A 13,428-nucleotide genomic window follows, 5' to 3' on the forward strand; every position below is an offset into this window, starting at 1 on the left:
TGCTGTTTGACCGCAATCTTTCCTTCGAAAATCATGTTTCTAGCATCTGTAAAACTGCGTTTTTCCATCTTAAAAATATATCTAAATTACGACCTATGCTTTCAACCTCTAATGCAGAAATATTAATTCATGCGTTTATGACCTCGAGGTTAGATTATTGTAATGCTTTATTGGGTGGTTGTTCTGCACGCTTGATAAACAAACTTCATCTAGTCCAAAACCCAGCAGCTAGAGTCCTTACTAGAACTAGGAAGTATGATCATATTAGCCCGGTTCTGTCAACACTGCACTGGCTCGCTTACAAACATCAGATAGATTTTAAAATCTTATTAATTACCTATAAAGCCCTGAATGGTTTATCTCCTCAATACTTGAGCGAGCTCTTATCACATTATAGTCCTGCACGTCCGCTGCGTTCTCAAAACTCTGGCCATCTGATAATACCTAGAATATCAAAATCAACTGCGGGCGGCAGATCCTTTTCCTATCTAGCACCTAAACTCTGGAACAATCTCCCTAACTCTGTTCAGGAGGCAGACACACTCTTTCAGTTTAAATCTAGATTAAAGACACATCTTTTTAACTTAGCCTACACATAACACATCAACACACCTTTTATTATTCAAATCCGTTAAAGGATTTTTAGGCTGCATTACTTAGATTTGCTGGAACCGGGAACACTACTCCTAAAACACAATGTACCTGAGACATCGTAAAAAGAATGGCATCTACGCTAATATTAGTCTAGATTCTTTCTTAATCTGTTTCACAGTTTGTATCCAGACTAGATGGTGGATCAGCACCCAGAGATTATGTTCATCAGAGACCAGAACACCTAGATGAACTCTGTGGACAGATCACCAGATCCTGATGCACACACACACACACACACACACACACACACACACACACACACACACACACACACACACACACACTAAGTCATTTACACTATCTGACACAGCTGTGTTTAAAATTGAACAGGAAGTTAAGTCCTGGGCGTCCGGTCAGAGGAGAACTGGTCTCAACTGAGTCTGGTTTCTCCCCAGGTTTTTCTTCTTCATTCTGTATGGATGGGGTTCTGGTTCCTCTGTCTTCTTTGTTGGGGACACTTAACTTCTAGAGATTATCAGTGAATTGATTCCAGAGACCGTCTCTGCATTTAATAACAAACTGTTCACTCTCTTCATTATACATCCCTGTCAGTGTATTCTTCTACTTTATACTGTTCAGTGCTTTGATAAAACCTGTGTTGATAAAAGCCTTATATACAAAAGATTGATTGATTGATTGATTGACATTGCAATGTTTAGCTAAAACCTTTAGTACATAGTTACTGTTACTCTCAAATCAAAAGGTACCATATAATTATTCACAACAATATCACTGGTAAAGCGTGAACATCAGTAAGGCTGTAATGACCAACCTATTAAACAAGTATATTACAAACTTGTATATAGTATGTCTCAGTCAAACCTACAGTTAACTGCAGAGGGGAAGTCTTGAGAACTCTACGGTGGAATAAAAAATGTACGTAAAAAGAATATTTTCTGTAGTCTACTCGAGTGAACGTCGCCCTCTACTGTTGGGTCACGGTACTTTTCCTGGGCTGTGAACCGGCCAGCCTCTCAGTCCACGCGATGCTCCCGCTATCTTTCTTCCGATTTTCTCCGACGTGTTTCTCTCTATCTTTTCTGCACACGATGCTCCCGCGATGCTGCTTTCTCTTTTTTATCTGACCGGTACTTTGCCGGCGTTACGTGTTCACTGTAGCTGCACTGGTCTAATAAAATGATAGCCACGCTTCGTACTGATGTCTTTCGCTGTTCATTTGTTTCTCTGCTCTCGCTCTCTTTTAGCAGACACCGTGAAAACTACAAGAAATAAAACAAATATTCAAACATGCAGTCCCATTTCACAGTCTCGCCTTCAAATATCCATTGACAAAATCTGAATCCAATTACGCCACTAACAAAAACAACATTAAACACAAAATGCAATAGACTTGAACATGAATTACCGTGAGCCCTCTTAGACCATGCAGATAACTTCCCATGTGTGTTTCTCTGCATCCATGTTAGATTCACCCATAATGCAATGGACCCGCGCTACAACATGTGACCTATTACGAGTAAATAGCACATCTTTCTTAAAGAACCCCTTAACTATAAACACAGTTTTAAAGATGCGTGTTGCGTGTCCCTTTAAATGCTAATGAGCTCCGCTGACCCCACCCCTTTCTGCCAAGAACACGTGAATGGTATGAGAAAGTGCATTAAAAAAAGATGGTTTCACAAATAATATAAACACACTGCAACACACATTTATGTTCAAACAACACGTAAGATGAATTAACATTATAAATAAACCTCATATTAGCAAAATAAAAAAATCAGATCATTACTCCTTTAATCAGGCTTTGATAGAGAATTATGTCGTTGTTTGTATGAAACGAGACGCCAGGATGACATACTTAATCACATAATTGTACTCTAATATTGAACTGAGTTATTAGTTTTACTGGGATGTTTTTGGGAATAACAAATTTTAGAATTTGGCGACTGACCAATCAGAATCGAGTATTCCACGAAGACGCGTAATAAACATTACTATCACTCTATACTCTATACTCCTATTTACTACTGTTCGGTACTTTATACAGTCTGTGTTGTTAAAAGCGCGATATTATTGTTTGATGATCATCTAACCGCATGAGATTACAGAATGAAAAGCACTAATTAGTCTTCAACAGTGTTTTAGCTATTATTGATTACACTGCACTCATAAGAATAAATAAAGTCTGAAGTGAACGGATCTTCTGGAGCTGCTTCCTTCATAATCAATGAAATGAATCTAAACTGAATCTTTGGACATATTCACAGCAGAATTAGCCTCATATTTCTCTTATTTGATTAAATTTACATCACTGTTGTTTTTCTGTGTTGTAATGCGCTATATGCTACAAATAAAAGCGACTCCATTAGTTTTTAAAACATTTGGTCACATTTCCGAAGGAATCACTGATATTTTGAGAAATATTTCCAGGTATAATCGTTCGGAAGGTTACTTGTGCACAGCAGCAGGAGCAAAGCTCGCGACACATAAAAACTCAGCTCCCAAATATTAACAGAAATTAAAACCGAAAGAGTTTATTCCTCGCTTCGTGCGCGCGTTTGCCGTGCCCGCGGCCGGAAGTCGCGCACTTTTTTGCGACACAGGCGCGCGCGCGAGGTGAGGGCGTCGGACGCGCGCACGTCACGTCTGCGTCTGTGTGTGTATATTTGGGCTCAGTGCCGTGGGTCGTGTTTTACCGGATAAATAGGAGCGGACCGATCGCCGCTCGCTGCAGTGGAGTGTGTGTTTAAGTGTTCCTGTCAGAGACGGTGAGTTAGCCGTAGCTAGCATCAAGCTAAAGCACGCGCCAGGGCTATTGTCTGCGTCTGCGTCGCGCACGTGCACGTACATCTATCTTCACCTCACAATATTTATCTCTATATATATATTTATATATATATATATATATATATATATATATATATATATCCGTCTATCTATGTGTGTGTCTGTCTATCTGTTCATCCACTCTTCTGTTTGTTTCTCTATAACTGTAAATATCTGCCATATATTTTATTTTATATTCTATATTAATTTGTCCATCCATCCACATTCTGTATTTAGTGTTTGTCATTCTATAGCTCTTTCTTCTTTTAATATCTATCTATCTATCCATCCTCAGGCTCTTTTTTTCTGTCCATTCATATCTTCTGTGTTCTTCAATGTTTAAATGTATTAATATGAGAGATTGACTGAGATGATAAAAGTTTTCTCAATCTGTTTCTTCGTGTTGTGTGTGTGTGTCAGTGTGTGTGGAGAGTGTGTGTGTGTGTGTGTGTGTGTGTGTGTGAGAGAGAGATGGTGATGGAGAAGCCGAGTCCCCTGCTCGTAGGACGCGAGTTTGTGCGGCAGTACTACACACTCCTGAATAAAGCTCCGGATTACCTGCACAGGTGAGTAGAGAGCGGTCAGCAGCAGGTGTCAGGGACGCGCTCTGCTCACGTGTGTGTGTGTGTGTGTGTGTGACGCAGGTTTTACGGCCGGAGCTCCTCGTATGTCCACGGCGGTCTGGACGGCGGCGGGAAGCCGGAGGAGGCTGTGTACGGTCAGACGGTGAGCGTCTTCAGCTCTGATCCTACAGACCGTTACTGAGAACAAGAACAGTTTTCTGAAATTAATATTAATTCATGTTTTAAGTGGCGTCTTAATGAAAAGTTTGACGGTGCAATAAAGAATGAAAACTAAATCTTGGGCGTTATAATGTAAAACAAACTCTTAATCATGTTAAGTCTAAACATGAAGGGTTACCCAGAAATCAACTCTGTGAACAGAGAGAGTTTCTCCAGACCGCTGCCATGACATTTAATTGATTATTAGCCAATATTTCCTATCAACTATATTCAGAATGCTCTGGTTTGGCTCTGGCCTCTTCGTGTTTCCTCATGATGTCTTTCAGATTAAAACACCTATCCTTCCTGACATCGTATCTTTCCTGTTGTACGGGATCCTGTATGATCGGCCTGTTTACTTTGAGATATTTCCCAGACTCCCTCTCTTTCCTTCACAACGAATGATTTTTAAAGAGTAGGCTAACCGTTTTATTAATTGCTGAGTTCTGGGTGGATTTGTGCACCGTATCGGAGCGAGACGATTAAAAACACGCTCCGCTCGCAGGTCCTGACAGAAACACTGACCATATGTTCCTGGGTCCAGAAATGTAGTAAAAACATTGAAAAAAAATCCCATCAGACGTCAGATCAGATTTAACCATAGTTTACCAAAGCTACAAGAATACTTAATTTATTCAACAACTTTTATCATCTCGGTCAATCTCACATATTAATACATTTATTCTGTGTGTGTGTGTGTGTGTGTGTGTGTGTGTGTGTGTCTCTCTCTCTCTCTCTCTGTGTGTGTGTCTCTCTCTCTCTCTCTGTGTGTGTGTGTGTGTGTGTGTCTCTCTGTGTGCGTGCGCTCACGCAGGAGATCCATAAGAAGGTGATGTCCCTGCAGTTCAGCGAGTGTCACACTAAGATCCGTCACGTGGATGCTCATGCGACGCTGGGGGACGGGGTGGTGGTGCAGGTCATGGGTGAGCTGTCTAACAGCGGCCGGCCAATGAGGAGGTTCATGCAGACGTTTGTGCTCGCTCCGGAGGTGAGCAAATCTGCATATCAGAGTCAAAACCTATTCAAATAGAAAGCTATTTTAAATGATAAAATATGTCACAATTTGACTATTTTTGCTGTACTTTAGATCAAATCAATGCAGCCTTGGTGAGCAGAAGAGATTCATATTGAATTATTGTACAGCATGTTGAAATACTGTCATTCCTAAAGAACACCTGTGTGTGTGTGTGTGTGTGTCTGTGTGTGTGTGTGTGTCTGTGTGTGTGTGTGTGTGTGTGTGTTCTCTCCAGGGCTCTGCTGTCAATAAGTTCTATGTGCACAATGACATCTTCCGCTATGAAGAGGAGGTGTTTGGAGACTCTGAGGCAGAGCTGGGAGGTAAATCTACAGAACACGTGTGTGTGTGCGTGTGTGTGTGTGTGTGCGTGTGTGTGTGTGTGTGCGTGTGTGTGTGTGTGTGTGTGTGTGTGTGTGTGTGTGTGTGTGTGCGTGTGCGTGTGCGTGTGCGTGTGCGTGATTACAGCTGTGGCGGTCATGTACAAATGTAGGAGCTCATTATGAGACAATGAGGAAATCTGATTATTAAACATCATAAAGCTCTGATTAAAGGAAATAAGGAAATAGGACTTTGCACGTTTCAGTGTTTGTGTTTGAGTCGCTCACAATCAGTAAATATCTCCCATTTATGAAGCTCTGATGAACGGACAGTGTTTATAGTTTTTATGTTATAATACGTTGTAGAGTAAGATGTATTTTATGAGCCGCTGGAAGTAGTAAAGGCGTGAGATTCTTCTGTTGAAATCTCCCTGATTGCATAATTAATAGACCCTCATTATACAGCAAATATTCAATCTTTAATCAGAGAATAACCAGTTTCAGTCTTTTTATTTCTTTTACTTCATTTAATTCACTGTGTTGATCTTTCTTTGAAATGTGAAAATTGCCACCGGGTTGTTTTTTCATAATAAAATAATTATGCATAATAAAACTCCTGTGTATTTTAGGCTTACAACTAAAGTTCCCCCTTTATGTATAAAATCTTTCTTTCCTCTGGTCTTTTGGCGACACAATAAGCTGATTTTTGCGTTTAAATCAACATGAACTATGATTTTTATTAGCATCCTCAAAGTGCTTTAGCCTTTCTTTAATCATATCTGTAAACTCCAGTATTAGTGGACCTCTAATTCTTCTGAATGTAAACCAGTTTCACTACGTGGAAATATTATATAAACCGTGTTTTGCACCTGAACGTGAGACCACACTTTTATTTATATAGCGCTCTTAACACAGATTGAACAGCACTGAACAGAATCAAGTAGGAGAATATGATGATAGTGATGTCTAATGATTGAACTATTTGTTATTAAATGTGTCCTTAATAGAAGGCTAAGGTTTCGGCATTCCTGATTTATTTTAAGTGTGTGTGGTGTGGGGTTAGTTTTATTGTTGCCGCTCTTAGATGTAAACACTGCAGAAGCAGTGTAAGAAACTGCTGTGTGTCTGTGCTCAGAGTCTGAGGAAGAGGAGGCCGAGGAAGAGCCGGTGGAGACTCACGCTTCTCCCGACCCTGCTCCGGACCGACCCAGCAGCAGCACTTACTACGAGCCGCCCGCTCCGCCAGTCAGGTGCCAGCTTCAGATCCACACACCCGCTTCACACGCTTCACTGACGACTCAAAACCCAGCGCTCTGCTTTCCGTTCTCAGCAACGGAGTCGAGGAGCAGCAGGAGGAGGCGGTGCCAGAGGCGGAGCCAGAGCCCCAGCCTGAGGCCAATCAGGAGACGGAGGCGGAGCTCAGCCCGGAAGCAGAGCCGCAGGCGGAGCCAGAGGAAGAGGAGAAGCTGCCAGAGGAGGAAAGAGGCTCCACCCCCGGCGTTGCTCTGACCCCGCCCCCTCAGACACCAGAACCGCCCAAGGTACGTGTGAGAGTGACTTTCACGCCGGTGTCACACGAGCTAAACCGCGGCGTGTACTGCAGTAGGCTGCTGACCAGGATCTTCCTCTCTGCTGTGTTTTTCTCTGAACACCGTGTCAGCAGTGTGAAGTAATGAGTTACAGACTACTGATAAAAACTGCTTGAGTACATTTCAAGTGATTTATTATTAATTTTTTAATACGCTATATTACATAAATGTTTTCTAATACTCTAGCTGTATGTTTGATGTTGAAGTGTTTCTTTAGAATTGATGTGAACTAGTACACTCTAGACTCAAGACCAATTCCAACAATGAAGTGTAATTGGATTGAGTAACTAAATTGAAAATGTTAACAAATGCTCATTTTTATTGGGCAAAAGTTTTTGTTTGGGCAAAATCTCTTGTAAATGCAGTGTGTTTTTAGACTGCCGTCTCTGCTCTGTGTGAATGCTCTCATCTGTTAACATGGCTGCTGGAAAAAAATACGCTCTGCTTGCATGTAGAGTGTGAAACCGGCGTGAAGGGGTTTGTGCATGCGAGAGTGCCTTTCTGATGTGTGTGTGTGTGTGTGTGTGTGTGTGTGTGTGTGTGTGTGTGTGTGGTCTGCAGGCGTTCTCCTGGGCTCTGGTGACCAGTAAGAATCTTCCTCCGGCCGGTGCTGGAGTCTCTCCTCTCGTGGGGAAAGCGGCTGGTGTTCAGGTCTGTAAACACTCGCTCATCTCAGGCGTGTGAGACTTCAGGAAGTTTGAGTGTCTTCTGCTCAGTGTTACTTGCCTCCTTTTAGTTCTTCACAGAAGTCAGTCACACAGGTTTGAAAGTGATGACAAGTGCTCTTAGTTTCAGTTTTTAGTTAACTATTAACCCTTCTATTGACTATGAAAGCATTTCTTACTTGAAAGAAAGAAAGAAAGAAATACGACTTATTTCAGCTAATAAAATGTCATTTTCATGTTGTTTATCTGGATGTACTATAATAACTAAAACTAAAATGGACATACGTGAAGTATAAAGTGTATAACTCTTAATACTTTACTCCAGGTTGAGTATAACAAAGTATCCAATTTGAGTAAAAATAAATCCTGCAGCAACCCAGGACCCAGTACAGTAGATTTTAACGTCTGTGTGTGTCTGTTAGCCGCGGGTGGAGGTCAAACAGGACGGTCAGTCGTTACCCAGAGATCAGCGGCGTGAGAGACCAGGCTTCCCTCCACGAGGACCACGAGCTGGTGAGACACTCACTTACACACACACACACACACATTTAATCTACAAGTTCTGATATTGCCCACTGTACAAGAAGTATTTCTTTGAAAATTCTTAATTTTTTGGGTTACTGACGGGAATAATGAGATAAGACGCAACCATCAACATATTTTGTAATGTATATCGTACACTTTCAACTACAACCTTCAGTAATAGCTGCAGTTGAGAAGTTGTTAATAAGTGCTGGGTTGGCTGAGACCTCGAGCGGTTCGGTCTTCACAAGGTAGAGGTGAAGGTGATGAACCTTCAAACCGTCAGAAAGACAGCAGTTCTGTCAGACAGGCCGAGATGAGAACGTCTCCCGTCGTATGATTAAAATGAGAAGTTGAGTGTCATCAGCATAGAAGTGATGGGGAAAGCCATGTTTCTGAAGGACAGATCTTGAAGATGACATGAAAATGAAGAAAAGCGGTCCAAGCACTGAACCTTGAGGAACCTCCTGTAGCTAGAAGTTGTGACAAGAGCTTCCCAATCCTCAGTGCTCAGTCTCTGATGAGTGGCTGCTTTTGAAACCAGATCGGTTGGTTGGATCCAGCAGGTTGTTCTGTGCAAGGAACATAGAAAGTATGGCTGAAAGCAACTCGCTCAGTTGTTGAATTGAATGGAAGAAGGGATACTGGTCTGTAGTTTTCCAAAATTGCAGGATTTAAGGACGGGTATAACCTGAGGAAGAAATGGCCTGAAGGAGGCGAGTAGAGATGGGATCAAACAGACCCCTAGTAGGATGAGAAGGTCACCGCGAGAGAAGAGAAGGAAGACTGAGAAAGTGTGTGTTTATGGTCATAAGGTGTCTTCTGTTTGTGGTGGGGAGAATCGGTCGCTGATGACTTTACATTCCTCATAAATAAGAGTTAATGAAGGAGGAGGACCAAGAAGAGAAGGTTTTGAAAAGTGTGAGAGTCAGAAAAATGAATTGTTGTGGTAGTATTTTGTCGTAGCTGTGGAGAGAAGTGACTGATGCACACAAAGGTTTCAGGAGAACATCAGACACACCGTCCATAGATAGCATGTGCTGAAATTCTTGGTCATTTCTTTAACAACATCAATCACTTTTATGTAGCGCTTTTAACAATATGGATTGTGTTGAAGCATTGAGCAGTGTCAACTAGGAGAATAGAGTGATAAACAATACTTTTTGAGATTTGATGTAGCCATTACCATCTCATGAAACGAATCTAACTGCTGTGCTCTTAATTCAGCTCTTAATTCCATGTAAATTTGAACACTCCCTGTGATGTTATAAGCACTTACACTATTGTTTGTCTCTCTAAAAAAATGAATCGCTGTTGTACTCTCAATTGTAACGCTTTGGATAAAAGCGTCTGCAAAATGACTAAACAGCTTTATTTTTACATATTTTTAAGATATGCCCTAAAACAGCAGTCGATAAGATTTCTGGAGCTTGATGAAACCCCTTGTGGTTTTCTGTGACTGCTGGGATTAAACGGTTAATTAAAGGCTGATTGTGGGAATAACTTGCTGTCATGTGACTGGTGTTTTTCAGATGGCAGCGGCTCGGACGCTTCTGGAGGGAAACAATACGTTAGTTTTAAGGGTGAGTTCAGTCAAGTCACGACTTCTCTGAATTAAGAGAATGGATTAAAAGCACTTTAAACTCTCAAAGTATATTAGTTGGATTAATTTAACTTTATTAAAAACCTCCTCAATTGGTCATATATTTATATATTTTTTCCCCACATGGCACTAAATCTGATGCTGTGTGTGATCTCTCAGGACGAGGTGACGGTGATGGCGGGGACGCCGAGGGCCGGCGCTCTGTACGGTATCCAGACAGTCATCAGCTCTTTGTTGGAAATCTTCCTCACGACATCGATGAGGGCGAGCTGAAAGACTTCTTCATGAGTGAGAGCTTTACCCTTTGACCTTTTTGACCTTTGACCTTTGGCCTGCCGCTTCACGCCGCTTTTGTTTCCGTCAGCGTTTGGGAACGTGGTGGAGATGAGGATCAACACCAAAGGCGTCGGAGGGAAGCTGCCCAACTTTGGGTTTGTGGTGTTTGACGACTCTGATCCGGTGCAGAGGATTCTGGGAGCTAAGGTTGGTGTGGGTTTGACAGTGAGGGTCTCTTTAGATGGCCAGGTTTCCTGAAGAGTGCTGCAGTACTTAATAAGATAAGATGACGGCGGTTTAGATCGACTGTAATATTGTAAAAGATTTCTGAAAGCCTGAGTCTTATCTATTCGTGTTGTTTCAGAGATGAACACTAAACTGACTTCATTTACCGACTCGCTGATGCTCTAATCTAATTAAATCATGTCCCATTTTATTAATTTATTAAAATTATTTCTTAAATTTAAACTGAAGCACCATGTTGCAGTAAAACCTCAGTCACTGAATTATTAATTTTTAAACTACTCGGTCCCCCGCTTCATTTCTGAACCGATTGGGCTTTTGAATGTTTCTGAACGAGTCACTGAATCATTGACTCACTCGATTCACTCAACTGAGCGTTCGGCTGTGCCTTTAACTCCGTTTGCGTTTGTGAAATGAGCAAAAACATGTATTGAGTCTAAAATTGTTGAAGTGAGCAGTGCTGCAGATGGCACTCTCGCTGCTGGGATATTGCTAAACTCTATAAGTTTAGAGTTAGAAGGTAGAATTGTAATTTTTGGGTGAACTTGATGAGTGAACAGGAAGTCAGCGTCTCCTATTTCCTGTCTCTCACAGCCCATCATGTTCCGTGGCGAGGTGCGTCTGAACGTGGAGGAGAAGAAGACCAGAGCGGCACGTGAGCGGGAGACCAGAGGAGCAGTGGAGGGCCGGCGGGGGCCCCGGGGCCCCCTGGGAAACGGCACGGGCCGGGTCCCCACCAGGGGCGGGATGAGCCGCTTCACTGGCCCTCGCCGCTGACCTCTGACCCCTCTCCTCTGCTCCTGCCTCGCTGTCTTTAAGACTCTCAGACTTTCCTTCTCTTACTCTCTTTACCGTTTCGCTCAGAAGAATGCGACTGTGATCTCTTTCCTGTAGAACAGAAGCTGAATGTCACGAAGGGTTTCGTCACGAACTGATTCCTCACGTTTTATAACTGATGAGCGGCAGCGCCTCGGCCTGGGCTCAGTCTACACTTATTTATTTTCCTAGTAAATAAACAGTGGTGGTGCCTTAACTCGATTCTCACCTGTGTGTGTGTGTGTGTGTGTGTGTGTGTGTGTGTGTGTGTGTGTGTGTGTGCGCGCGCGCGCGCTTTGTCTCCCGAGTGAGTCTGTTTGTTTGTCTGTGTGTGTGTGTGTGTGTGTGTGTGTTTGTCTCTCTGTGTGTGTGTGTCTGTGTGTGTGTGTATGTTTGTCTCTCTGTGTGTGTGTGTATGTTTGTTTGTCTGTGTGTGTGTGTATGTTTGTCTGTGTGTGTGTGTGTGTATGTTTGTCTGTGTGTGTGTGTGTGTGTGTGTGTGTGTGTGTGTGTGTGTGTGTGTGTATGTTTGTCTCTGTGTGTGTGTGTGTGCTCCAGGTGTGAGCTGCTTTGGTTCTAGTCTGGTTTCTCTGCATGGCTGTTCTGAACCGTGCTGCTGTCCTTTGATTCTGGAGTGTTTCTCACCACACTGTCCACTGCGTTTGGTTCTGGGTTCAGACTGGACTTCAGTCGGCTTCAGCAGGTTTTTGTTTGAATGTGTTTTCAACTTTCAATAAACTACTGAATCTGCAACCTCATCCAGTTTCCTGATGTTTTTAAGTCTCTGCACGGTAGAAATGATTTAATTCCTTGGTGTTTGTCTTGTTTTCTAGTAGAAATATATCTGTAAGTTCTGGATTAAAGGTGCATTTACAAGTGAAGTGACAGGCAGTGTTGCTTCATGTGATAACTTCTTTTTATTTCAGTTGTACTCGAGGTCTCAACAATATATTTGTCTGCTTGTACTTCCTGCTCAGATCAATCTGAAAATTTTCTTCCCTTCAGTTTATCAAAGACCTTTTTCAGTTCTTCTCCTACTGTGCTTTTTTCTGTATCTGAGGAAACTTCTCTATCAAAAACGAAGCAGGCACGCAGCACAGCCGTCACCACGTGTGTCCGTATCATTATCAGACACTTCATAGTGAGCTATAATCCAGAAGCATGGTTCATGGTCAGTTCTTCAAATGCAGGATTGCAGGCATGATGAGTGACCAATAAAACACAGTAATCTCATGGTCTGTAAAGCATTTGGAAGTGGTCTTCTCTCTGTGGACACGTGCAATGGAAGTCCTGCAATGGAAATCAACATCTCCAGACTCCATATTTCTCTTGTGATTGATATGATACCTCCTCATTTAATGCTACAAACTGATAGCGGTCAGATAGATATGATTTAAACCATGCTAAGGCGCTTCCTCTAATGCCAACATAGTTTTCTAGTCTCTTCAAGAGAATGTTGTGATGGATAGTATTGAATGCTGTGCTGAGATCATCTTTTCACACTGAGGTCAGTTTAGAGACTCAAACTATTGACAAGACTCAAAGATTTTCTGATGCTCCAGAAGGAACGTGCCCGAAGTCGTATATTACTGTATTTAGTGAAGTCAGGTGTGTATGGGAGCTCTACGTTTACATTTATAGCATATCCCATTTTATACACGTCTTAAGTAATATACATATGAAAGAAATTATATTCAATTATGGTCATAAGAAACAAAAACTTGGCAATAACCTCCAATGAAACTCAATTGAATCAGTCCGAAAGAAAGTGTGCTCTTGACTGCGTGAGAAACCGAAAGTAAACTAAACTCTATGTATAGTGCAGCACCTTCAATGTCCAGTAGGGGGCGGTTAAAAGACACAAACAGATCTGAAATTAATAATAAAATAACATACGAACCCTGGTAACGCTGATATTAAAGCAGAAGTAAAAAAAAAAAATCTCGAGAAATGTCCTGTTAAGTGTTCTCTTAATTATGGGCTCTATATACAGATCTATCTACAGATCAGTGGCTTGGAGGTAGTTTTTGTCTTCGCTTGATTGACAGCTCTCTCTGCGCGCGTCCGTTTCTATGGAGACTGTGTTGTTATTTACGCCCTGAGCCAACGGTCATCAATATGCGGCTCTATCCTCATTTAATAATCCCGTTAAACCG

At 42.1% G+C, this 13,428-nt stretch overlaps 2 protein-coding genes across 2 annotated transcripts in view; both read left to right on the forward strand.

Moving 5' to 3' along the window:
- Positions 1–3,227: 3,227 nt before the first annotated feature.
- g3bp2b (G3BP stress granule assembly factor 2b) lies at positions 3,228–11,555 on the forward strand. The gene is made up of 13 exons (XM_043232629.1): positions 3,228–3,383; positions 3,862–4,007; positions 4,086–4,167; positions 5,038–5,211; positions 5,474–5,561; positions 6,694–6,808; positions 6,889–7,099; positions 7,709–7,798; positions 8,235–8,325; positions 9,867–9,917; positions 10,097–10,225; positions 10,302–10,420; positions 11,051–11,555. Exons 2-13 carry the CDS (start codon positions 3,913–3,915, stop codon positions 11,231–11,233), a joined length of 1,428 nt encoding a protein of 475 aa, XP_043088564.1. The 5' UTR covers positions 3,228–3,383; positions 3,862–3,912; the 3' UTR covers positions 11,234–11,555.
- Positions 11,556–12,738: 1,183 nt separating this feature from the next.
- The window catches only part of LOC122334613 (cyclin-dependent kinase-like 2), an 8,412-nt gene continuing 7,722 nt past the window's right edge, over positions 12,739–13,428 (forward strand). The window contains exon 1 of the mRNA XM_043232628.1: positions 12,739–13,428. This exon is cut by the window's right edge and continues 66 nt beyond it. The gene's annotated coding sequence lies outside the window, so the exon portion shown is untranslated.

The sequence above is a fragment of the Puntigrus tetrazona genome, unplaced genomic scaffold, assembly GCF_018831695.1.
Source record: "Puntigrus tetrazona isolate hp1 unplaced genomic scaffold, ASM1883169v1 S000000586, whole genome shotgun sequence".
In the NCBI taxonomy this organism is placed as follows: domain Eukaryota; kingdom Metazoa; phylum Chordata; class Actinopteri; order Cypriniformes; family Cyprinidae; genus Puntigrus; species Puntigrus tetrazona.